Source organism: Haemorhous mexicanus, chromosome 3 (genome assembly GCF_027477595.1).
Source record: "Haemorhous mexicanus isolate bHaeMex1 chromosome 3, bHaeMex1.pri, whole genome shotgun sequence".
Classification (NCBI taxonomy): Eukaryota; Metazoa; Chordata; class Aves; order Passeriformes; family Fringillidae; genus Haemorhous; species Haemorhous mexicanus.
Window position 1 is genome coordinate 5,654,137 of NC_082343.1, and position 25,965 is coordinate 5,680,101.

The 25,965-nt window shown below is 48.1% G+C and overlaps 1 protein-coding gene across 4 annotated transcripts in view; it reads left to right on the forward strand.

Moving 5' to 3' along the window:
- SLC24A3 (solute carrier family 24 member 3) overlaps positions 1-25,965 on the forward strand; it is a 111,349-nt gene that overhangs the window by 36,771 nt on the left and 48,613 nt on the right. For all 4 annotated transcript variants that reach the window (XM_059840644.1, XM_059840643.1, XM_059840646.1 and 1 more), the window contains exons 3-4: positions 18,404-18,480; positions 25,367-25,441. In XM_059840644.1, the coding sequence (XP_059696627.1) occupies positions 18,404-18,480; positions 25,367-25,441 (152 nt within the window). The remainder of the gene's footprint in view (positions 1-18,403; positions 18,481-25,366; positions 25,442-25,965) is intronic.

The window sequence follows — 25,965 nt, forward strand, 5'->3', positions numbered from 1 at the left end:
AAAACAACACCTTGGTCTTATTTGGTGTAATAATTAAAAAAGAATAAAGTGCTATCTGTGCATATCCAGGGGTTAGCACTAAACTTGTGGGCAGGATTGGTACATCAACAGGGGATAGGAATGGGCAATGTATAACACAGGCTGGAAACAAGAAATTCCTAGTCACAAGATGGGCAGTGTGAAAGAGCTTCCTAGAAAGGGTTGAGAGGGAAAACCAGCCCACCCCAAACTGGGACCAGTGAGGTCCCAGCTCAAATCCAGTGTTGTGCAGAAGGGCTGTACAGGACTGCAGGGAGGTGTTCATGGAGGTGCCAGATGGGAGCAGCTTCCCCGGGTGGAGGAATCCCTGCCTTGGGAGTTGAGGGCTCTCAAGGACCCTGTGGATGCTTGGCTGTGTTTCATTCCTAGGCTGAGTGGCATTCCTGGGGCACCAGGAAAGAGCTCTGGGAGCTCAGTGTTCAGGTGGGCATGTGTTTTTCTTCTGTGTAATGAACTGCCATGAGACAGAAAGGTGAGCACAGCTTCAAGTAACTCCATCACCCTGTGGGCTGGTACCTTTGTGTGCTGAGAGTGCTTCATCTCCTAGAAACAAACATGCCTTTTGCTTGCAGCCCAGGGTCCCATGTGCTCACCCACGTGTTGAGAAACAGCTTGCAAATCATTATCTGATTGGCATCCAGCCACTAAACTTCCAGTGACCTGCCTGCTGATATTATTTTGTGTGCTGCGTTCTCCTGACATAGCTTTGTTGAGCACGTTGTGTTGTTTTTGGAATAAATATGAGGGTAAACAGTAAAAACTGCAAACAGCTGCCAAGGATGGAGGTGAAACATAAACTTTGTGGCTGGTGTTGGAAATAGGATCTTTGGTCTGGCTGCCCTCTCTGGAAAGGGGCAGGCTTGTTTGAGCAGTGCCAAAACCAAGCACACTTGACCTTTGCCACTGCTGGATGCCAGCTCAGAAGGCATTGTATGCAGAATCTGGCTGTTTTTGGATCTTGCCCCACAGAGAAAGTGCTGCAGGTGTGTGGCTTGGTATATTTAGGAGGTATAGAGAGTTTCTGCAGTGGGCTAGGCCAGAGGTTGGTTTTACTATCCCAGCTCCAGCAGAACTAGTTGCTCTTCAGCAATTCTCCAATTTGAGGAGCCTGATAGGCAGTGACTGGACCTCTCTCCCATGAGTTAGTCTAATGTGCTTTTTAAATTAATCTAAACTTTTTGGTTTAAACAAATCTAAACCTCTTGGTCTCTGCAGTGCACTGAAATGCAGCACCAACATAATGAGTGTTAGCCATCTCTAAAATCACAGGGAGCTGGGGCAGCCTTTTGTGCTGCACAGGGCTCATCAGATGTAGGACTGGCAGCCAAAAGAAATGAGCAGAGCAGGAATTTTGAAGCTTATCTTTCCAGATCTGCCACCAGCCAGCTGGGTGAGACTGGGAGAACCCTTTTGCACATCTGTTTTGTTCACTAATAAAAGGTGCAAAGTTGACCCTGCTCTCCATGCCAGGCCCAGCAGAGCGCAGCTGGTTCTCGAGTGAAGCCTCCTGACTCTTTGCTGAACAGTGAGGATGTTAACCATGTGTTTTTTCTGTCCTCATGTCCTGTTCTGAGTGGGGAAAGGTCTAACCTGGAAAATGCAGTGAGCAGGAGTGGCTGATGAGCAAGTCCCTGTGGTGTCTGTGACAGCAAAAGGCAGATTGCTGTTGCTGACTGCTCCTGTGTCATTGAGAGTGGCCAGGCAATAAAAGTAGAACTGTAAATTGCACAGTAGGCAGGAAAGGGCAAGAAAGAGGTGTGATTTGGGAGTGCTTTTATATTCCTGGTGTTTCTCCAGTGTTTATGAACTGTTGGTTTTCTTGGTTTGAGTGATGGGACCCTAGCAAAGAGTCTGGGGATTCCCTCCATGGCCTGGTGCCAGGGAGATCATGGAAGGTCAGCTTGGGTAAAGCCTCGTTGGGGGGCTTGGCAAGCACTGAAATACTGCTGAAATGGAAATTTCAGTGTTAGGGAGTTTGTGTGGTTCTTTCTTCTGTTTGAAATATAGCTGCTGTTAGAGATGTTTCAGCCAGACCTGCTTGCCCTTGTCCCTGACATGGGAACAGCTAAAGCTTTACAGATCCCTTGCAAACCTTTCCACTTCCAGTTTAAATGAACTCATTCTGTTTCAGCTTGGCAGCACTAAGAGGAACAACAGGGAAGAGGGAAAAATCTCAGAGTTAAAAGAGATTTCAAAAACACCTTAGGAAATGTTCCCAGCCAACCACAAACCCTCCCTGGGGATCTTATCCACATATTAGACCTCCAGCTGTGTATATCATGCAGTTGAAAAAGGAAAACTTGGCCTCTGCAGTGCTTGGATGGAGAGCAGGCTGCTGTGGTGGAGTGCCAGAGAGCCTTGTCCTCTGCAGGAAAAGCTTCCCTGCTCAGGGCTAGGAAGCCTTTCAGGAAACTCATCAGAAAATGCATTAGGTGGGGATGGTAATGCCTTCCCCAGGCATCATGCAAGGGCATGCTGCTTTACAGATTAATTCTTTCCCTGTGGCTGGGGCAAAAATATTCTGCTTTGCTGATCAATGGAGCCTTGCTGTGGGAAAAGCACAAAGTGTGTCCTGTTTTCATGGCTGTGGCACAGTGTCAGCAGTGTGTGCTTTGGGAAGATTGTTTGCTCTGTGGGGTCTGGGGCTCTGTCCCAGACACCTGCACAGCGGGCCAGGGAAAAGTCAGGTGTGGAAAGGGAAGAGGGAAAATGTGCTTCCCTGCCAGGCATGTGCCAGATCTCCTTGCAGGGTGTTCCTGCTCTGGTATGGTGAACACTGGGCAGAGAACTTCCTTCCATCCAGTCACTCTGTACAAATGGAGATGACTTTGGGTAGTTCTGGGGGGTCAGATGCTGCTCTCAGTCTCAACACTAAATTATGGCATTGACAGCAAGCTGAAATGTGCATCCCAGATTTCCACACTGGGATGGGACAGATCCTCTGTCCATCAGTGCCTGAGCTGTATTCCATGTCCAGGTCCCCTCCAAGGGGTCCAGACCTCTGAAGCTGTCTTATTCCCAGCTTGCAGTGCTGCCCTAGAAATCAGCCAGCCCTGTATGTTTAGGGCTTCAGGTGAATTAAAGCAGTCAGCAGAAGAACTTCCCTTGGTTTTGGTTTGCTCTGGCTGAGCCAAAATTACAATAGGGAAATTCTCAGCAGAGAGCTGAATAAAATCGGGGCTTTTGGAGGCAGGAGGGAGGCATTTAAGGAAAATAATTTAGTCTTCCATAAAAGCTTTGTGGTTTGAGTCCCATAAAATCAAGCTTGAAGGGTTTTTATTGGGGTTTGGATGGGGTGGGACTGTTTCTGGTGGTGATGCTGAGCCTGGTGGAAAGGAGAAGAAAGTATTTCAGTCTGTGAGTGTGCAAGGCAGTGCCTTCGTTTGTTGCTGCTTTGCCATCTCATGAGTCACTTCACCCCCTGCACCTCTGTGCTGCTCAGTGGAGTGACAGGGGTGATGCCTGTGCCTTGAGAGGATCAGTCAGCTCTTTGCAGCAGTTTGGGAAATCTCATGGGAAGGAGCCTTAGAAGTGGAACAAATGGGTATTTGTGATCCCAATACCTGGTCGCTTCTTGCCCAATTCCAAATTTGCAGCTGCCAGCAACTGCTGCGTGCCCTTGTGCAGCCATCCATCATTTTGGAGCTGGTTTTGTGCAGGAATGCAGGGATGCACTAATCCTGGCCAGCAGCAGGCTGTTACCCTCCTGGTTTGGTGACCCCAGTCTCCTCACTGGGCTCTGTGTCCAGGTGGTCAGCAGAGATGTGCTGGGTCACTCTGGTCACTGCTGTCACAGGGCAGGTTTCTGTTTGTTGTGTTAATTATCATGGAATCATGACTTCTTTGGGTTGGAGGAGAGCTTTGGAGGTCACCTAGGCTGACCCCAGTTATGTGGTGTTGAACAGTGGCACCTGGAGGGTGCCTGGGGCTGAGAAGAGGGGCCTGAGTTACCCAGAGCTAGGGCAGGGAGATGTGGCTTCCTCCAGCTCTGCTGTCTGTTGGAAGGGGATGGTTGGGTCCATGACCCAGAAACATTCCTGTTTTCCAGCTCAGGAGCTTCTGTGCCTCCTTCAGGAAAGGGCTGGAGGGTCAGAGCTGGCAGGCTCCTCTGCTCAGGAGTGCTTTCCTCTCCTGTTTGCTGCTGGGAATTGACAGTGCAGGGAAATAAAGCAGATACTGTACCTGGCCATGCTTGTCATGTACCACAGAATAGCCAGAAGGATTTTCCTGGGTGAAGATCTGTGGCTTCCAGTCTCATTAATTAATATTCAGCTGCTCTTTGGTGACATTTTGCTTTGCTAAACCTTCCTTAGAAATGTGGCTATGGCTGTTCTGTCAGGGCCTGTAGCAGAGGTACTGTCAGTCCCTAGTGCCTGCCAATATCTTTGCAAGATTTCACTTTTTGACCAGGCCATAAGAAGCACTTTCATGTGGCTGGTTATTGAGCATTGCTGCCACATTTAGGGCTGTGCCACCCTGTAGGACAGCTGTCATTCCTGTCATGGATCTCCTGTTCAACTGTGCCATGGTTCCAGCAGAGCCCCAGGGATGCCCAGCAGTGCTGCTGGGGCTGTTTCAAGGGTCTCTGGGGTTTTGCTGTCATTTAGGGCTGTGTTTGTTTCAACAGCCTTCTGACAGTTTGTTGTTGATGTTTGCACCCTGCTAAGGGTGATACTGCTCCTGCTTGTGGTTATCTCCAGAAGTTGATACTGAAGGAGTCTAGAGAGAAGGTGCAAGGGCTTTCCACGTGCCCTGAAAAAATGTAGCCTTGGGTCACTAGAGAAAAGCCTTCCTGCAGATCTTGTCCCCAACTAATTCCAGTAGTTATTTCTTTACCAGGGCTCTGTGTGAGTAGTTCTGTGCCCATCCAGGATCCAATTCCACTTGTGGGGTTTTCCAGATTGTGTTTGCCACACAGCCTGTCTGCTGCAAGGGCTGGGGCTCCTGGCACCAGGAGATGCCAATTTTATCAAAGCCTTTCATTGCAAACCCACCTTGTGGTGTGTTTGTGATGAGGAGTGTTCCTCACCACTGAACTATCTGAGGGCAGCCCTGAGCACAGGGGAGGGGGTCAGGAGTTGTGGCTGTTGTTGCCTGTGTTATTTGGGGCTTTTTTTCCTTTCTCAGCCTGCCAACTGTGCACCACTGGGCAGGAGGGAGGTGGGGGGGACACTCTGCTTGCCCAGGCATCAGCAGAGGCACCTTGGTGATGGAATTGATACCCTGTAGTTAAGAGAAAGAGGAAAGAGTGTCAGGAGGCAGAAAGGAAGAGGAGAGAATTGTTTGGTTGGTTTTTTGTTTGTTTGTTTTGTTTGCTGCCTGGGTTGCAGGAAGGGCAGGGTTTGGGCTGTGGCTCTGCACAGGGGTCACAGAGGCTGCCTGGACTTGAGCAGAGCCCCCCAGACATCAGCTGACCCCCCCCCATGCCAGGCTGCTGTGCTTCAACCTGCACACAGGAGCAGGAACAAACTGCTGCCCCTTCCTGCCATACCCTTTCTCAGCAAGTCTCTTCTCAACCCTGTTAATAATCTCTAATAATCTTTTCTGTCTGATTGATGTGGAATGATCACTGGGGGAAGGATATGAGCTGCATTTTGAATGTCTCCTGTGTCCAGGTTTTTTGTGTAGAGTAAATGGGATGCCTGTCAACCCAGGGGGACATCTGATGGAATTAGCAGGGGCTCAGAGCTGGCAGGAGGCAGCAATGGAAGGTGCTGGTGCATGCACTGTGTTCTGCCATGCCTGATTTGTGCCCTGGCACCTCAGTCTGCTTACAGAGGGGCACAACTGCCTCATTGCTCATAATTCCTTGCCTCTGCCTTCCCACTGCACCCACTCTGCCTCCTGGCAAGCCAAAGGCATTGGATGTACAGTGGTCCCATCCTGTTGGCTTTTAAAGCCTCTACAAACTCAGGCTGTTGTGGAGAATAGAGCAGGAGATTGCCAAGCACTGTGGTGTTGTCATCTTGTTTTTTCTGAGGTCTCCCTGCATCTCACCTGTATGACAGTGAAGCCTGCTGCTGCCCCCTGTACTTTAGGAAATCCAGTTTAGCCACAGAGATGACAGCAGCAGTGTGTAGATAAAATGTTGTAGAGTTTCTCCTTCCTTCACCAACAAAGCATGAGTCAGGGCCTGTTTGTTCACTGCTCTGTTCCTGTGTGGGATCTCATGGCTGTGCTCGCTGTGGTTTGTCCCCCACCTCCCTTGGTGGGGCTGAGAGGGGTGTACAGCCCAGGGAAGAGCCTTGGGTGTGGAACTGAGAGTGGGAAGGTGCTGCTGTGCTGAGTGTGTGTGCAGTGCTGCCCTGCTCTGCTGTGTGTGTGGCAGGGCAGGGCACAGAGAGCTGCTGGCTGCTGTGCCGGCAGTGCTTCTCCTCGGAGAGTGCTGGGGCGCTCTGGTGCCATTCCAGCCATGGAGGGCCCTGCCATGCAGCAGGTTGTTAGCATGCACAGCCATGCCTTGCCTGGCTCTCAGCAATCCCCTTTTCCCAGACCACTGCAGCCCCAGGATTCACTGTTTCGTGCCTGCTGACCCAAGGTCTGTGCAGCCACGCAGCCCCGTGCCCCAGAGCTTGGCTGTGCACGGGGTTCTGCTGTGCCCTTGGTCTCTGCAAACAGCCTGAGTTTCCCCTGCTGAAAGGACTTCCAGCTGCTCTGCACACACATCTCTGCATCTCCACTGCATCCTCACCCTGGCTCTGACCAGTAAGCAGGCAGAGAGTGGTGTGTGCTTTGGGTTTCTGCATGGCTGGAATAGCACCTGGGAATAACGCCCTCAGAGACTGCATTGGGCTGCCCAGGGTCCCTGAGCAGGTGTGCCCCTGAAATGGCTCATGCAAGGGAGATGAGAGGCCTTTTTAAGGCTGTTTGCAGATTATTGATGGCAGGGAAGTGTAACAGTTATGCAAAGGTTATGCCACCAAGGGAAACGTGGTATTTAGCTGTGTGATTGCCACTAAAATCCATTGCCCTTCTGGCTAAACCTCCCCAAAGCTCTTTGAAAGGGTCTGGCGTGTGTTCCCCAAGTGTGACACAGCAGTGTATAGGTCAGCAGAGGAAATTAGCCTGGATCATGGTGTGGCTGAGGGAAGCCTTGCTCCTGACAGGATGAATCACTGGGAGCAGCTCACAGCCTCTGCAGCTGGTTCTGGAGTGTCCCCTCTGTGTCCCTGCTCACAGCCTGGCTGGTTCTGGAGTGTCCCCTCTGTGTCCCTGCTCACATCCCAAGTTGGTTTGTTCCTCACTGGGCTGCCTGGCTGTTCCTGCTGCCTGTGCCTTTGCCAGGTCTCTGGCTCAGCATCTTCAGTGGTACAGTGCTTTTCTGTAGCCTGCTGAAATGCAAGGAGATGCTTGCCATCTTCCCTAGCTTTGCTTTAAATATATTTTGTCTCCTTGCAGCCATTAAAACTAAAAACCACGTGTTGTGCAAGTGGATTTTCTCTATATTAATGCTTTCAGGGGCTCTGGGCCACTTCTTACTGCAGCATGTGTGTGCATTGTTAGGAAGTGGAGTTGCACTGTGAATTTACAATATGAAATGGGTGAAGTTAATGCATTTGCATTTTCCCTGTGGCTCAGGAAGGTCCCAGTCCTAGCTGAGGAGCAAGTTTCCATAGCAGATTGTAGGAATCAGCACTGTCCTGCCCAGGTGTTTGTGCAGCAGGCAGCAAGGGGTGGTCCTGGTTTTAATGAGCTGCCCTCGTGAGCTGTGTGTTGGGATGGGGTGGGAGTGATGGATTTTGGGGAAGCCAGGGCACAGGCAGCAGCACACAGTCAGTATTTGGGCCCAGCAGCTGGAGGTGGTCAGTGCCCTGTGTGGGAGCCTGTCCTGGACCCAGTGGGGGTGCAGGGGGGTCCCTCATCCCAGGAGTGCATCCAGAGCTGCCAGAGAAAAGGATGTGAGCTCATGGTCCTGGTCTTTGGCCATCTCTGGGATTTGCTCAGTGAGAAGCAGCATGCAATGGGGGATTCTTGTCCATGATGTGCCACTCCAGGCTGTGCAGAATGTGTGTCATGTCTGGCTTCCTCAGGGATCAGCCCTTCACACAAAGGGACTTTCCTTGAGGATAGGAATGCTCCTTTCTTGTTTTTCTATCTTGGAAGGCAGGGTGGCAGGAGGGGGAGCAGGGTGATGAGGTGGATGATATTTGGTGTAAAAGTGGAAGGTATTAGGTAAGGCATTGAGGGGGGAACATCTCTGGGGTGCTCTTTTTCTGTCTCCAGCTGTAGCTGTAGCATCAGCAGTGCCAGCACCACCCTGACAAGCTGACCTTTCCATGACACAGGATTTTGCTGTGGAAAACAGCTAGGAGGGGCTGGAAAAGGAGAAATAGTTTAAAAGCTCGCACAGATTGCTGTGTCATGGTTCCCTTCCTGCCAGCTGGCCTGTCCATCCTCAGCTTCTTGCTGGCTGGTGGCACCTCTGAAACCAGGACCACACTCTCCCTCCTCCTTGGGTAGGTCTGAAGCTCTGGGGGAGCACCAGGGTGAGGTTCTGGGTGCTCATCAAAGGAGAGGCTGAAGGCACTTCCCTGAATGCTTCTCATTTGCTGCCTGGTAAATGTAGGCTCTTCCAGAGTAATGAAGTTGTAAGTGAATCCTCTGGAATTGATTGAAAGACTAGTTCACTGTTTTAAGGTCTTTAAAGAACTTTAAAGACTCTCTCATTTAAAAACATAATCTTATTTTAAGACTCTGGATATTACCAATGCAGTGCTTCCATTTAGGGAGGAAGGGGAGGAAAAGAATATAATTGGGATAGAGAAGAAAATTTAAAAAGAGCTTAGTAATACCTTAGTAAAACAGATGGTCCTTTCTCCAGCCACGTGTGTAAGAGTCCTGCCTGTGTGGGGATTTAGATGTAATTACAGCTGCCCTTAGAGCTCCTTCTGATTGTTTGGAAGAACAAATTCTTGGGGATCCACTGAAATCAAACTGGTTTTGTGGCCAGCTTTTGTCCATGTGAGAGAGGTGAGGGGGTTCCTCCTTCCTTTCTGCTTCTCCTTTCTTCCAGAAGACAGCAATGAATGCTTTTTCCTTGTCAACATAGAAAGTGTATAAATGTTTCCATGTATAAACGACCTGAGAAACTTAAACCATCACAGAGAGGAACTATTCTTTAACTTCTTCATTCTGATGGATCCTTTAAGGTCAAATGATTGTGGTAGGAGGCTGTGAAAGGAGCTGCCATTGATGGTGCCCCAGTCAGCATTGTCAACCTGCCATGGGGCTGTGGCCACATCAGTGTCACTGCTGCTGATCTGCAGCCCTGCAATGAGCAGGGGGCGTTGACTGTGTCCAGTGGCCACTGCCACTGAGGAGCTGGGACTCAGCTGAGAGCATCCCAGGGCCTGGAGGGAGGAGGGATCAATGTAGGTGTGGTCTGGGGTACGGCTCCTGGAGAGGAGTCCCACCTTTGGGACAGACCTTCCCAGCAGCCTTGTGTGGTCAAGCTCCAGGGAGCTGGCCCCATGCCCATCATCATTTGGGAACTAATAAGCATGAGGCATCCAGATGGCAGGAATGATGTGTGTATTGTAGCAAAGCTAATGCTAAGGCCCAGTGGTAATGCAATGTTCCTTGGGTATCAGTAGCGATGTTCTCTTCTAAAATGGTAATAAAGGGCACATTTGCTTATTAGTAATGAATGTCAAGCCATTCACCATCATGAAAATATCCTATTCCCATGACTTTGATAAATAGCTGCTGAAGCTCATGAATTTTTAACAGTAGTCCTATATTTAGGGGCTTTCAGTTTCTGGGTGAGATGAAAGGCGCTTCGGAGATGGAGTTCTGGAAGCGCCTCGTCTTCTGCAACCACTGGTACCTATTTAAAGCCAGTATTGTCTCTCTGATGTATGACTAGTATGTTGACATTGATTGATGTGATTTTTATGCTGGAGATTGGGCTCTAAGCCTGCCTGTCACCATAAAGCAAAATGCATAACTGCAAAGGGACCTGCTGTGTACTTTGCTTCATCTGCATGTGCTGCATGTTCATTTTTCCCCACAGTCACAGAATAAACTAAACCACGTCTTCTTCTGTGTAGGAACCAGCTAGGAGGAAAACAGGAAAGCAAAACTGAAATCTGGCAGTGGGACCCCAGAGGAAAGGGCAGGACCCAGCTCTGCCATGTGACACAGGGCAGAGCAAAGCCTGGGTGTGTGTTTTCCAGAGATCTGGACCGTGACGTTGCTCGCTCTCTGGCTTGGTCCCCTGAGCAGCACTGAGCTCCCCCATCAGGGATGCTCTCCTGGACAAAATGAGAGTAGGAAGAAAGAGTGGCACTTTATAGATAATTACAAAGGAGACAAAAGTCTCTTGAGCTTCCTCTGCAGTTCAGAGGTGAGATGTGGGGAACAGAAAGTGTGCACTCTATCAGGGCTGTGCTGGAGAGCCAGAAGCCCCAGTTTCACTGATCTCAGCCCTCTGAGGGCACTGATTCCAAAGGGTGTTGTGACAGCCTTATTGTGGGAGTCACACTGGTCCTTAGTCAGTGCTAATTGCTGGAAAGCAATTAGTTTGTTTAGACAGGGCTGTGGTGGTTCTCATCCATGGAAGATCTTGCTTGCTGCATCCTCTCCTTTCCACAGCCATCCCCAGTTCCCACCTGACTCTTCTCAGCAGAATGGTGTGCAGTTGCCCAGACTCTTTTTAGAAATTATGTGGTTCATCCCATTTCTTGGGACAGCACATATCCCAACCTTCTCTGAGATGGTCCTTGCCAGGTGCATGATGAATGCATGTAACACTGAGAAAATTGTGCAAATCTCAGCCTGGAGTAAGGGAATTGCTGGTGGCAGGGTAATAAGGAGGCTGAGAAACCTCCCAGTTGAACCTGGATATTTTCAGCTACTGCATCACAGTGCAGTAAAATTGGAAAAATTGGATTAAATAATGACCAGACCATGAGCAGGTAACTCTGGGGAGCCTGTCAGGTGTGCTTTTGGTGTGAGTTGAGGATCTGAGGTGTGCTTGGAGGAGCAGAGTGGAGTTCAGAAATACCAATGAACTGCAAAAGGAGCTCAAGAAGATGTGATGATGCTCAAAGGGCACAAGTAAGTCCCCTGTGCTGTGGGTTCAGCCAGGCAGAGAGCTGACTGCAGCTCTCTTCCAGAAGAGCTGGGCTTGTGGCTGATCCCAAGCCGAGCTGAAGCCAGAGATGCTGGGATGCCTTGGAAAAGACTGGCTACCATCCTGAGAGCTGTGCTGCTTTGTCACCTGAAAAATCCTGCCCATGCTAATGTTTACACCCTCAAGAATTCCCTTCTAATGTACTTTTATTGCTCTATCAAAGTAAAGAATTGCTCTAATTTCCTTTTATAGATGCTTTAGGTAGGTGTAGCATTTTAACCTTGCAATTTTGGAATGGAAATTTTCCCTGCCAGTTTTATATGCAAAGACCTAAATGATGGATGTCTGAAGTATGGAACTCTCTCTGATTTGCTAAATATAATTTTCATAAGATTTAAGTGCCTGAGCACTTTAGGCACCTTGTGTTGGGATGGAAATGGGAAAGGAAAATTGCTTCTGTTGTGGCTGAGAGGGGAAGGGACCAGATCCTCTGGGTGTCATTTGAGCTTAAATGGAAAATGCTGACATGCTCTGGGTCCTGTCCTCTGCTCCCCAGGGTGTCAGGACAGGGGCTCCCTGTCATGGCAGGGCTGCCCTGCCTTTACAACCAACTCTGGGCCTCTAGAGGAGACAGGCCATGTGTCCTCTTTATCCAGAACTAATCTCCAAATAATGGTAAACACTGATTATATCAAAGTAAGAAAATAGTTAATGGGATGCCTAATGTAAAATAGCAGAGATTGAATGTATAAATGCTTAAAGCTATTACAATGGAGCTTAGAGCATATTAGAGCTGCTCCACAGATGAGGCTGGACAGTTCAAACGTTGAAATTCATTTGCAGGCAGTAAATCCCTGCCCTGATGGCTTGTGGGAGGCAGAGCCCATGGCAGCCTCCAGGCTGGGAGGGCTGGGGTGCCCTGGAGCAGAGCCTGCTTTGGCAGGAGGGCAGTGTCTGGCAAAATCCAAAAGTTTGATTCTTCGCAGGAGGTTGTTTTGGTTTTGTTTAGTGGTTTTGGTGTTTTGTTTTGTTTTGCTTTTTTATTTTATGCTCCAGTCCAGGTTCCCAGCCATCTCTATATTCCCAGGGGGTTTGCTCCCCTCCTTTGAGCTCATGGCATCCCTGCATCCAGTACTTGGGATGCTGAGAGATTAAAAAGTCCCTCTCTTTTCCACCCCCAGAAAAGAAGAGAGGTGACAGCAGCATCTCTTCCTTTCCAGGTGGCTTTATAGAAATGCTTCTTGTAAAGTTGCCTTTTTTGGTTTGCCTGCCCATGGATTTGAACACAATATAAATATTTGTTACCCAAAATAAAGTGAATGAAAGAGGGACTGTATTCCGTTCCAAATCAGAAGAAGTCTGGGAACTCCAGAATAGCTGTAATTAAGCCAGTAAATTATCAGGAATTTCTGGCAGTTTGTGTGAGGACAGGAACCAGCCTGGGATTTGTTCTTTTCTTGCTTGGTTTTTGTTCCTCTTGTTTGGCTTTGCTAAGAGCCTTCCTTGTACCAGCTATTTCTGACCAGAGTGTGTGGCTGATAATGGATCACTTTGCAGAAGCATTGCATTTGTCAAGGGTAACATCTTGATCCAGCACCAACTGTGCTCAGGTCTGTGAAAGTTGTTCCACTGGTACTTCTGCTGATAGCTCCCTGTGCTGCCTCTCACAGGGAGCTATTGCTGCTCAGGATGGGGCACAGGGGCACAGAGCAGAGCGAAATCTACCACAGAATCCCAGAAAGGTTGGAAGGGACTTAAAAACCCATACAGAGGCACCCCCTGCAATGGACAGGGACACTTGGCACTATCCCAGGGTGCTCCAAGCTCCATTTTACCCGGCCTTGGACACTTGCAGGGATGGGGCAGCCACAGCTTCTCTGGGCAGCCTGTTCCAGGGCTGGCCACCCTCACAGGGAAGAATTTCTTCCTAGTATCCAATCTACCCCTGTGCCCTCTGTCAGTTTAAACACTATATGTGTGTGTATATATATATATATATATATATATATATGCAGCTTAACTATAGCATGATGAAGTGAAACACAGGAATATAAAGGCTCAGAGGTCCTGGGAAACAATTGCCAGATTCTTGCTGTGACAGAAATTAGTTCTTGTACTGAACAAAGGAAAGTATAACCTTCTCTTTAAAGGTCACTTGCTGCTGTTATTTGACTTAAACTCTTTCTGAACCATATGCTGTTGCATATTATTTATTATTTCTGATTTCTCCCCCATTTTTGCTGAGATATATGTGCTTGTTGTCCTTGGATCTCGATGCACCTCTGACCTTGCAAGTGACTTATTTGCACTGAAGCCAAGGCAGAACCTTTTTGACTTCACAAGGGCTCTGATTATGTTTAGGGGTTTGTTCCTTCAAGGCTGTGCTTCCTGCAGCAGAGGAAAGCATCAGGAGAGTGTGTGTGTGGAGCTGGCATAGGGAAAGAGCCCCATGATGGAGCAGGACTTGAGTCTGGGGGCACAGTGTCACCCAGCACACAGCCAGGAGAGTGTAGAAAAAAGGGGGGCCACACAGTGTGGAGTGTGCAGGGCTGGGCATTTCACATCCTTCTTCAATGCATTTTGCAATTTCTGCACAGTTCTGAACATCGGAAATTCTGGACAATTGCCAGCCAGAGGTGCAAGGAATGACAAGCTGCTCAGGTGCTGGGGACACCCACAGAACCATGCATGCTATGGCTGTGTGCATGTTTACACCCAGGTAAAACACCCCTCAAGCCTGGCCAGAGCTGCCCTTCCTGGAACTGGTGCTGTGAGGCAGCACTGGACTTTCCCAGGAGCTGCAATGCTGGCTGCTCCATGGGTGGAGGGCCCCAGGAGCTGCTCTGGGAGCTGCTTTCAGGCTGTGATTTCTCTCCAGTGTAGCAGGGAGTAATGTTTGTTCTCCCTTCCCATGCAAATGAGCTGCCAGTTCTGAATTCCCCGTGGTGCACAGGGTTCACCATCTCATATTCCTCCATCTCCTCCCTCCTTTCTTCCCCCAGCCCATGCATAACTTACTCAATAGAAACACAGACCTCTCCCATTCTGTTCACACCACACCTACACTGTCTGGCTCATCCCTGTGAACAGGTACCTGGCCAGCCTCAGTAGCTCCAGCAGGGGTGCTCCCACCACTCTGCCTCTTGCTGCCACCTCTGTTGGATGACTGTCCCCCCAAGGGCCAGGCACAGAGCCTGGAAAAGCCCCTGCAAGGTGTGGGATGGTGCTTCTGGGCATGCTGCATGATTTACTGTGGGCTCTGTGCCCAGTGCTGCTTCAGCTGCTGCTTTGCAGCAAAGTGAAGACAGGAGTGAAGCATTAGCAAAATGTTTCATTATTGAAGTATCACCATAGTTTGGCTCTCTTTGCATTTTAGCTCATGCCACTGCAATGCAAACACCATTTTCACTTAGTAGAGAGTAAAGCATTATAATATATATATATATATATAAAGAAAGGTGCTGGCCCTCCCTTCAGAGAGAATTTGACTGACCTCATTGATTTTTAAAAGCAGCTAAAGATGTTCACAGTCTCTTGCCTGTCCTGTGTGATTTAAGATGTTCCCCCTGGGAGCAGGGTTTGGTGGGCTGTGTGTGCCTGAGCTGGTCTCCAGGCAGTGGGAGCTCTGATGCTGCACAGATCCAGCAGTTCCTGAGCCCTCTCACCTCCTGGCTGGTCCCAGCTCCCTGTGAGGGACAGATGGCAGGGAGGCAGAGCTGGTGCTGTCCAGGGGTGCTGCTGGAGGTCAGGGAGCTGGGTGTAACACTCTGCAGGCAGGTGCTGAACGTGGTGTTGTTGTTTACGCTGAACACAGCAGCAATCTTGAGCTTGAGTTTGAAACAATGATTCTGAGTGTACAGGGAGAAAGGTGACTAATTGCTTTGAAGTTTACTTTTGTTTCCCTGTGTAAAAAGCTATCAGCCTGGACGCAGAAGAATTTGTCTGGGCTTACATCGCAAGGTCTGCTTTACTAACATCTGTCCTTCATAGGTGGCAACAGCAGAATTCACAGAGAATTGTGAGGACAGCATGAGAAAATGAACCAAGGCTGTAAATTTGTGAATTTTAGGCCAGGCTGAACATCTTTCATCTCTTAAAGCTGTGGGAGATTTCCCAAGGGTTTTCTTGTCCCCAGAATAGAAACACTGGCTAGCAATATAAAGACCTCTTAAAAAAATAGGTGGATGTTGCAGCATTTAGAACTATTGATCCAGTACAGTGCTGGATTTTTTTGAGAAGTAATCCTTTTGGGGAGGTGGGAAATTAAATGTGAGATGGAAAGGAGGAGCTGGGAAGAGGGTTGTGAGAAGTGCCACCCCCAAGGAGTGGTAGAGCAGCACCTTCCCTGCACACCTGGCCTAAGCAGAGACAGGTTTGTGTTGTGCCAGCCAGTGCAGAACCTTCTGTAGGTCACCTGTGGCCTGGGCTGAATTGGGTTCCAATTTTACAGAATTACACTGAGAATAACAGGGCAAGAATTAATTCCAGCTCATTGTGATGACTAAAATAATTTTCTTCTTGGCCGGTGTAGATCCAGACTTTGAATCTGGCCACACCCTTTTGATGGTGTCCCCAAAAAGCGTGGGCTCCTTGTGCTGCACAGCAGCCACTGCCTGTCAGAACACCCGGAGTCAAGTGTAAAAGAGCACAGCTTCTCACACCTAATGCTCATCTGTTCCTGTAATATTTAGCTCCCTTTCCAAGGCCAGTCCCTGCCTTGCTAATGGCCATCTAATTCCACTTGCTTCCAAATGTGAATAATCCGTACATTCATCCATAGTTGTACAAGTTGCCCCAGTGCAAGGCAGAACTGCACCCCTGGAAGGAGTGTTGTGTTGAGCTTCAGGCTTCAGCCCTCAGTTTTCTGGGAATGTGACCCTCAGGAACTGAAAACTGAGACCGAGTTGTGTATGTCCAAGGGCTGGAACCCCCTGGGAAGTGCACTAGGAATTGTGCCTAATGCCCACAATGCAGGAGGTGACTGGGGAGGTGCTAAGCTCTGTGGAGATCCTGCCCTTCTGCTGCTCCAATCTGATACCTGCCAAGTCTGCAGGACCAGAGTGGATTATCAGGCAGAAGTCTTTTATTCTTTGGGTTTAGGTTCACTGGCAGGGTGGTTGGAGTTTTTTCTGTGCAATCAAAATAAACCTGGCAAAATCTGCACCTATTTTCTGACAAAGGCTGGTGACTCTTTTAGTGAAATAACAAACTGTCTGAGCTTTTATAATCCACTAAATAGGGCAGCTGTTGTTGGAGTGGTGTTCCAGCAGCACCCTTTATTTCTTCTTAGAAAGGAGCTCCTGTGTTTTGCAAAGCTCTCCTCTTATCTGTACTCATCTGCACCTGATGCAGCTCATAAAAATGCAGCAGATTTCAGATTTGCATACATTAGTTTATAATTGCATGTTTCCCAGTGTAACCCACTGAATGTGTTTGTGTTCAGATGATGCTGTGGAGGATGTGCTGATGGACATTTTGGATTTTCTCTGAAAAGCAGGTGCATTTCCTGCCAGTGTGGGGTGGGAACCTGAGCCTGAGGGAGCACTGGGCATTTCTGCTGTGCACAGAAAGGAGGGCCAGGATTCCCAGCCACTACACTAAAGACAGCTTGTGCTATTTTTGTACTGTTTTTCCCCCATATGCCTTTACCTTAGGTGCACTTCAGGCTCCTTGAACCTCCCAGAGACTCTTGATAAAGGGATTGTATTTTTATCATCTGTCTGTAATGAATGTAAAGTCTCAGAGGCAGCTGCAGGAGGAGGGGAAGCACACACACCTGTATTGGCAAACCATTGTGCATATTGCTGCAGGCAGACCTCCCTTGTTTCCTTCACATGGGGAATGGTCAGGAATGTTTCTTAAAGCTTTGAGGAAAATGTTGGATTTTGACATAATGGTGTTTTGCTCAGGAAGGATGAATCCTTTCCACCTGATGTACCTTCGTTGTCTCTCAGCTACCATAGTGTTGCTTGTTGGGGTTTTCCTCACTCCTGTCCTTGTGCTGGTACCTCCCTGACTACTTCCTTAGGCTGCTCACCTAAGGGTGTTTCTGGCAACCTTTGGCAGCTCTGATACAGCAGATGTGCTGGGGTGGGAGGGGAAGGCAGCCTGGCAGGACTAGTTCTGCCTTGGAAGGAAGTGGTCACAGCTCCTGGAAGTAGTCAGAGCTCCTGGTGGGTGAGTTCTGACTGGTGATGAAAAGTCACAGGCATCACTGATTCTCATAAAGGAGAAGGGTATTGCTGTGTTGCTCTGTTATGGATATTTTAAAGATGCTTCTGCTAGTTTGTTAGGACTCCTTATAGAATTTTCTAATCCATAGGAATACAATTAACAGTAATAACCTGAGCCTTTGGGTAAAAGACTGTATATAAAAAAAGTGTTTTCCTCCTCTGGTGCAGTGCCTGGGTAGAGCTGTTGCTTGCATGAGGAGCAAAATTAAAATGCAGATGCCTTTTGCTCAGTTATTGCTTCAGAGGCAGCAAAACCAGGAGAGTGAGCCGGATTGTTTTTCCATTTAATCTTCTGTGCAATTGCTAATTAAGTCCCTATTGCTGGAGCTTTATTAATACTGAAGATGTGAAAGGCAGAAAGAGCTTGCTCAAGATGTGAGAGGCAGTTTGATTTTTTCCAGCTGATGGCTGAATATGAAGAGCTGACCATTAGAAGAAAGCTGTTGTTTCAAAATCTGGAATTACTGAGAAGCACTTGAATGCTAGAGCATCGTCTTCACACTGGCTTTTTGATTTATAACCCAAAGCTGTTCCTGCAGCCTAATTGGCAGGCTGTTCTTAAGAGCTTTATAATCCAATTAACATCCAGAGCAGTAATAAGGCATTTGAGCAAATGGAGGGAATTTGTCTTTCAGTGACTTGAAGCAGTGCATTTGTAGCAAAGGCTGTGAAGTGCTTGATGTGCTCCTCTCTGTGGTTCTGTGGATTGTTGGGCAGTGGGAAGAGAGCTGCCAACCCCTCCAGGAGATATTGCACCTGCTCTGGCCAGCTCTGACTGCTTCCCTCAAGGAAGGAGCCATGCTGTGCTCCAGGGGGGCATCTGTGGGTGACAGGGTGGTGCTGGCCACAGGAGGAAATGGCACAGTAAACTTTTGGGAAAGGTGGTGCCTGAGGACAAGGTAAGCTGAGCCCCAGGGAGGTGAGGCAGAGCCTCTGGCAGGTGGCTGCAAGGCTGGGTTGGGCAGCCTCTCGCTGTGTTACTGAGCAGCTCGTGGGGTGGGTGTGAGGAGCTGATTAAACATCTGAGCTTTCTTTCCCCCCTCCCTGCTTTTTGCAGCTCTCCATGAATTCCCCAATGACATCTTCACCAACGAGGACAGGAGACATGGAGCTGTTGTCCTGCACGTCCTCTGTGTAAGTGTTGTGACTTTGCCTTTCTTCTCCTGCTGACACGGACAGGGCCCTGTGTGCTCAAGAACTCTGATTGAAGTTATTTTCTCTTTGGTGCATTTTCATCTCCTGTATGGACTGTGAAGTCAGGGATGTGATGTTTTTTTTTTGTTCTTGGGATCTTCTGATAAAAAGGAGTCAATAATGGAAGGATGGTTTAAACTGGCTTCCCGTTTTAATTTTTTCTGTAGACACCATCAGAATGTCAGGCCTTGGGAAAGGGAAAGTTGTCTCTGAAAATGGGACAGTTTGGCATGTTTAAGATGAAAACTAAATATCAGAGCTTAAAGATACAACAGTTCTGCAAGAAGTAACTCTGGAACAGTCTGAAGTTTATGGGATAGAATAATTGACGTAGAAATATCCACGGCATTACATGGATTATAAAGTTTGCTTTCTCAGCTCTTTGAATTACATTAGAAGCATTCTTAAGCAACCAAGAAAATACCTGTTCCTAATCAATGTTTAGAAGCTTTTAACAATTTTTAGTCAGCTTAAATGAGCAGTCACCATTAGCTGTGAGAAATGATTCATGATTTCTGAGTATAAATTAGATTGTATTGTGTATTTTAATGGGAGCCCTCTGTACAAGGATTTTATTTTGGCTAAATAGCTGCAGAAATTTGTTGAGTAACGTTGCTATTGACCGTGCCTGGCAAGTTCAAGAATCTCAAGTTTCCATGGGAACATTGAGCTTTGAAATGTTTTGGAAACTGAGCACTGGACCCGAGCTGGATTTTATATCACTGACAAGAATACTCCTAAAAATTCATATATGAATTCAGTTGTGAATGTGCCTTTAACATGTACCAAAATGGAGTCTGGAGGACTGAACTGTCTAGTTCAGAATAAAAAGAAAAATCTGTTTTTAATGAGAAGTAGAAAAGCATCCACTGTCCCAGCAGAAATGTACTCAGTTTCTTCCCTGCTAGCAAACAGCAAGGCAGCTCCCTTGATTCATGGGTGCTCCATTGTTCTCTGTAGCAGTTTGGTGGACTGAGGAAAATTTACTGACCACTCTTTGTCTTGTGGTCCTTGAGGTGCAGGACCTGGCTGGATTCAGCCTCTCTAGTACTGGCATAGCTGGAGACAACCTCTTGTCAAAGAAACAAATGATACTCAGAGAAAACAGAAAACTTTCAGCATTCAGCAGCCTGCCTCTAGTCTGGGTTGGAAGGGGTGCTCTTTGTACTGGGGTAAGAAACCTCCAGTTCTGTTTTTTTACCTCCCAGAAATTATTAATTTACATTACAGTAAGTTACAGTTACCAAACCTGTGATGAAATCAGAACAGAAGCAGAGATGCACTTTTTTGGGAGAAAGAGGATACAGACACAGAGTTTTTTTGCCTCCACTGAGGTTTCTTCATGGGTTTGAGGAAACTGGACTGTAAAAGGGGCTCTGTAATGGTAGGGAGAGCAATGCAGTGGTGATTAGAGGTCATGACCATGCTTCTCATGTTAGTGACCTCCCCTTAAACAGTTTCTGTTCGTTTCAGTGAAAATGTTGTTCTCTGTCCTCTGCCCCTTTGCCTATACTTTCATGTTTAATTCTGGAAGACAGCAAGGCAAAACTGGTTTAGCAGAAGCCAGAGGAATGGGACAAAAGCTGTCACTGGGACCTTGGGGAAGAGCAGGAGTCTTCCCAGGGCATCTTCTCCCTATTGTTTAATAAAAAGGGAAAAAAGACCCCAGCAAATCTTCACAGTGGGGCTGTGTGAATTACTAGACATGATCTGATGCTTCACAAAGATGAAAGTTAATCCCTAAATAATTGAAAAATCTAGGAAAAACTGGGCAGGTCAGCAATAGTTTTAGGTCTGAACTGAAAATACTTTGGTTTGAAGGAGAAGTGGGCCACTGAGGGCATATTACAGGTTGGAGTCATGGTGTTTAATTTCTCCTGGTTACTTTTTCAGAGCTCAGCAGCTGACTGCTTCACTGCCATTCATTGTTTCCATGTCCCCTCTGAGAAGAGGCTGAGCTGCTGAGTAACTCCCCACTAAGTCACTGGTTTGGGGTGTTCAGTTTGGAGGGGCCAGGGTCTGGATTTTAAGTCTGGTGCTGTTCCTGCAGTCTGGGAGCTCTCCAGCACCCAAGGGCTTCTTTTTGTAGAATCATAGAGTGGGTTGGATTGCAGGGAGCCTTACACATTATCCAGTTCCAGCTCCCCTGCTATGGGCTGGGACACCTTCCACTATCCCTGGTTACTCCAACCTTTGTTCAGCCTGGCCTTGGACACTTCCAGGGATTCAGGGGCAGCCACAGCTTCTCTGGGCAGCCTGTGCCAGGGCCTCAGCACCCTCACAGGGAATAATTTCTTCCCAATACCCAATCTACCTTGCCCTCTGTCAGCATGAAGCCATTCCCCCTTGTCCTGTCACTCCAAGCCCTTGTCAAAGTCCCTCTCCAGCTCTCCTGCAGTCCCTTTGGCTACTGGAAGGCTGTGTAGGTGCTCTCTTAGCCTTTTCCTGGTTTTTACTTTGTTCCAGCTGATGTTCCCTGTGGATCTTCAGCCCTGCCATGCTCAGGGGCTCTGGCACCAGTTACCCCCTTGAGATGGGAGGGAAATGGCTTTGCTGAGAAATTCCCAAGGTTTTGGCTGGCAGCTGAGAATGGGTCTCTGCATTACCCTGGTGTTTTTGACAGCACAGTGTTGCTTCCTCTTTTCCCAGCCTTCTCCAGCAGATCTGGAGTGCAGTGCCAGGATACATTGGCTTGCCAGCATGAGAAGCCCATGCATGGTCAGAGCTGAGCCTGTCCCTGGGCAGAGCTGGGCCCTCCCCACTGAGCAGCGTGGAGGAGCAGTGTCTGTGCTCAGCCATCCCTCCTGCTCCTGGCTTGCCACTGCTTCCTGTAGCCATGGGAACCAGGCTCTGACAGGCCCCTGCCTCCCTCCTGCGAGGGGCTGGGAAATGTAGGTCACCCTGGACGGGTCCTGTCTCTATTTCTGCATCGGGTCAGTACCCAGACACCTCTCATTTCTGCAGCACAGGGCTGTCTCCTTAGGGGGTTCATTTCTCCAGTGCCCTGGCCATCTGAGGGAGCACTGCTGGGCACATCATGGTACACAAGCTGCTGGCTGGAGTTAACCTGGGCTCTGTGGCTTCCTGCTTTGGTTGGGTTTTTTAAATTTCCCTCCATCAGTGGAGTTTTAGGTGGGTTTGTGATGCAGTCAGAGTTGAGAAAAGCCCTGTGCTTGGTTAAGGTGTTTTCAGGGGTGGCCCCTTGCTAATCCTGTCTGTGGGGCAGCAGCAGGCAGCCCACCCCTGCTTTGCTGCCAGCATCAACCTCAGCCTCTCACAGCCCCCAGGGAAGAAGGCAGGGCTGTAGGGATTGCTGCTTCCACGGCATTCTGCTCTCTTGTGAAAAGCTCCTTTCGCTCAGTGAGGCGAGTTTGAGTGTGAAGACTGTCATGGGAAGCTCAAAGGACTGCTGGACAAACATGAAGAATGACCATTTCTGTCCTGTGCAGTGGAACAGGTATTTTGAGTAAGAAACTTAATCACCTTTGATGCAGAGATTGCATCTTTGTTACAATTGTAATTTTAAAATCAGTCCGAATGTGGTACTTAATCTGGCATTTATAATCCTTTTATGCAGGGCCATTGCATTTTCCCAGTTTTTTAATGTCGTTTGGGGGAGGAGGACTGAGTGTTTTTTAAAGTGTGTTGCCTGGCTAAAGACTCCCATATCATTACTTGGAGCTGAAAACAGCTGAGTGAAGCTGGGGCTGAGCCTTATTTTGTGTGTTGAGTCCTCCACGTTGTACTCTGCTGCCTTTGCACAGGCCATATTCCGTGTCCCCCAGCCACTTCCTTAATTCCCAGTGGCACTTCCAGGTGGAACACCCTTCAGTCTGTGCTGCCCTGCTCATTTCCAGAGCTGCTGCTCCCATGGTGCCTGTGAAGACAGGGGGCCATGTGCTGAAGGAAAAATCCATGTGACTCCTTGGTGGAATCTCAGGATGACTTAGGTGGAAGATGGTACCAGCTCATCACACTGAGTGTCTCAGCTGTGCTGCTGGCCCTCTCCTCATGGCACATGTCATGCAGACTGGCCTCCCTGATGCTCCTGCCTTGCTCCCTCTTGCATAAAAAAGCCCCCTCCTGCTTGTGTTCCTGCTGGCCCAAACTCTAAGCATTGCTTTGTTTTGTTTGTTTAAAAAGCAAACAAACAAGCCCCACCAAAAAGCCCGAAGAACTTCCAAGGAGGTAACAGTTACTATCCTTGTGTGTTCACTGACAATGGGTAGCTTCCAGTGATTTGCTCTGTGAACAAGGCTGGGGTTTAGCCAGATACTCCTTTGATTCTGACACTTTACACTTTATTGCACCCAAGCCACTTGAATGAACTTAAGGAAGACTCGGAGCCAAAACCAGATCTGTGGCAGCAGTGAGGTCATTAAAGGAACTGCTGGAGTGTACTGGTCCCGTGGGCTCAGCCTGGTCAGTGCAGTTCCTTCACATTTGTTTTTATGTTCCTTACTCATTTCAGTGCCCTTTTTGCTTTTTGTCTTGTACCTGATCCTACTAATGAGAAAGCATGACAAAAGAAAATTCCCTTGTCACCCTTGAAGGTGGTTATTGTGCCCTCTCAAAACCTGGACACCATGAGACTCCCCTTTAGTGGAGCTGGGATGTGGAGATGCTTTGGCAGTCTTGTGTGCACTGGAAGCGACACAAGCCCTCCCCTGGCATTATTTGAATGTGCATCTAAAAATCCAGAGGAGGAATTGTTTAAACTGAAGAACTGGTGGGTGCTTTGCCTCTGGTGCCTCTGTGAGCCCTGTGGAGCGTGGCATCATCTGTGGACACCTACAGTGCAGTGCATGTGTGGGGGCATCTGGGGTGAGCTGCCAGGGCTCTGGGGCACAGGATGCTGTGGTGGCTGCCTCCCCTTGGCCCTCATTCCCTTGCCTGCCCCTGGGAGGTGCAGGAAGCCCAGCAGCCACGTGAAGCTCTGTGGGTGTGGATGGTGTCAAATGGAGAGGACATGGTCACTTTACAGGAGTGATGCTGATGGACAGATTAGCATTCTTGAGAGGCATTACTGTGTGTTTTGGACAGGGCAGTGAGGGCATGACTCACTGCAGATTAATATGATTAGCAGATCAAAACTCTAGGCTGAAGTTAGGCACCCGCTCTCCGTTGTATTTCAGTGGAATTTGGCCACATCACTCTCTGGAGCCCTTTCTGATCCATGTTCCTATCTTCCTTTATCTCTGTTGATACAGTTGGTATTGTGTCAGCAGCTGTGCTCCCTTTGCAAGATCAGGTTCTTTGCTGCACCCAACAGACTTGGAGACCTGGAATTTTCCTTACTTGTATGGTCCTCAGGGCTGTTTTGCAGTGTAAGATTTTCAAAAAGCCAAAGTTACACTTACTCATGTTTATGACAAAGGACAAAGAAGCACAGAAACTGTCCAAGTGACATTCTAGCACCTATTGTGTCAAGATTGTGCCAAAATAATTTGTTATGATGAAATTCTCATCTCTAATCTTGAAAAAAATACACTTGAATTATTTTTGAGCTTGAAAAGTTTTCATGGGCTGAGTTGTACAGTAATTACTGGCTTTTTTTTTACAACAAAATTGTTATTCTGGAAAATTAGAATCTGTGTTTTTGGTGGGGCTGGGGGATTTAAACCTGTTCCTGGAAAATCAAAATAAGAAGGAAAAAAAAAAAACTGGAGGCCATTTTTATTGCTGTATTCTCTCCAGAAAAAAATACTCTGGTCACATTGCTTGAGCTTCTGCAGGACTTCAACAACAAGCAAAGCCAGAGGATCTCTTGGTGATGTGCTTGGAACTGTGGTTCCCTAGGATTAATACACTGTTTTTCTACAAATATTGGCCACTTCTCTCAGCTGTAGTTAGTCACTGGAGCTGCACTGCTTCTAGAAGTAACTCTGTGCTGGTGCTTGGTGGGTGTCACCAAAAAGGTGGAGCTGTCTTTGAACCTTGCAGCAAGTCTTGGATGTGTCCATGCCAGAAAACCAGCGTGGGCTGGGAGGCAGACTCAGCCTGGCTGGGGGGCTGTGCTCTGCTGGTGCCTGGCATGCTTTCCCCCGGTTTTCCCCTATGCCCATGGGAATTTTCCCATCCAGTGGCAATCTTTGTGTTGAGGTGGGGAGTGAGCTCCTTCCCTGTGGGCAGGATGGGCCAGGTTGCCCTCCAGGGCTTTGCTGTGTGGATGTGAGCCACACTGTGCTGTTTGTCTCTCGGGGCAGAGATCAGGCCCCAGAACATTCTGTTTAATAGTACAGAAACCCAGATGAAATGCTTCTTGCATGAAATTGAAGAACTGATTGGCCCAGTATCATTTAGAATCCTGTGTTCCCCCTTGGTTTTATTTGTTCCTATGTGAAGTTCAGCAAGATTTACCACTGGGCCCAGGTGACATGGCAGGGCACTTCAGTCCAGAAAAAAAAAAAGCTCCTTTTCCCTTTTTCAGAACACTAGATTGCAAAAATTACTCCTCCAGGGTTTAGATTTTTACAGAACACAGTGATAAAAAAGCCTTGCACTGCCCAATGGGGAAAAAAAGGAAGGCAGAAATACTTCAGTGTGGCTTAGCAATGTCCAGAGAATTAAAAAAAAGAGAAAAAAAAAAAAAGGTAGCCTTTATGGTGAAGATAAAATGTTGGCAGCTTTTGACAGTTTATAAGAACTTTCAGATAAATACTCCACGATCTTTCAATTAAATCCCAGACAGCTCTATGAATTCTTGCAGAAGCATTTTATTTTCTTGAAAAGTCTGTACCAAATCAAACCTGGCATGGGTTGGGATGCTGCTGTTCAGTTCTGTGGGACAGTCTCCAGACTCAGCCTTTTCTCTTCTCCCGTGCAGGCTGTGTACATGTTCTACGCGTTGGCAATCGTCTGCGATGACTTCTTTGTCCCTTCGCTGGAAAAGATCTGTGAAGTAAGTGTTAGATGTTCCTTCCTCTTGTGCTGCTTTCACAGCACTTCTGGAGAGCCTTGGGGTGTGGTGATGGTGTATTTGCTGTTGTCCTGCAGTGCTGCCTGTGCTGCTTGTCTTGTTGCTCAACATGACGTGTGTGCATTGACTCAGCTCTGTGTTCTTCCTCGCAGGACAGGCTCTCCAGGTGCTCCAGGCATTCACACTGGGGTGGTTGTTGCTGCCTCTTGTTTGTGTGTCTTTGCAGATGTCTCTGCAGAAACACCAGGCCCTGGCCTTAGCTGACAGAAATTAAAACCTCTGGTGATTTACCCCAGTAGAAACCATGGATCTTGTACCCTGCCCTCGCAGTCATGACTGTCAGACCTTGTGTTGTGTGGGTGTAAGTTGTAAAGCAGCAGGGACAGCTAGGTCAGCTGTAAAGAAGCTTGTGAATGCTTCCAGCAATTACAAAGGACTCTGTTTCTCTTTGGTAAGGTCAGGATGCCTAAATTTTAGAAGACAGGGAGTACATTTTTGCCTAAATC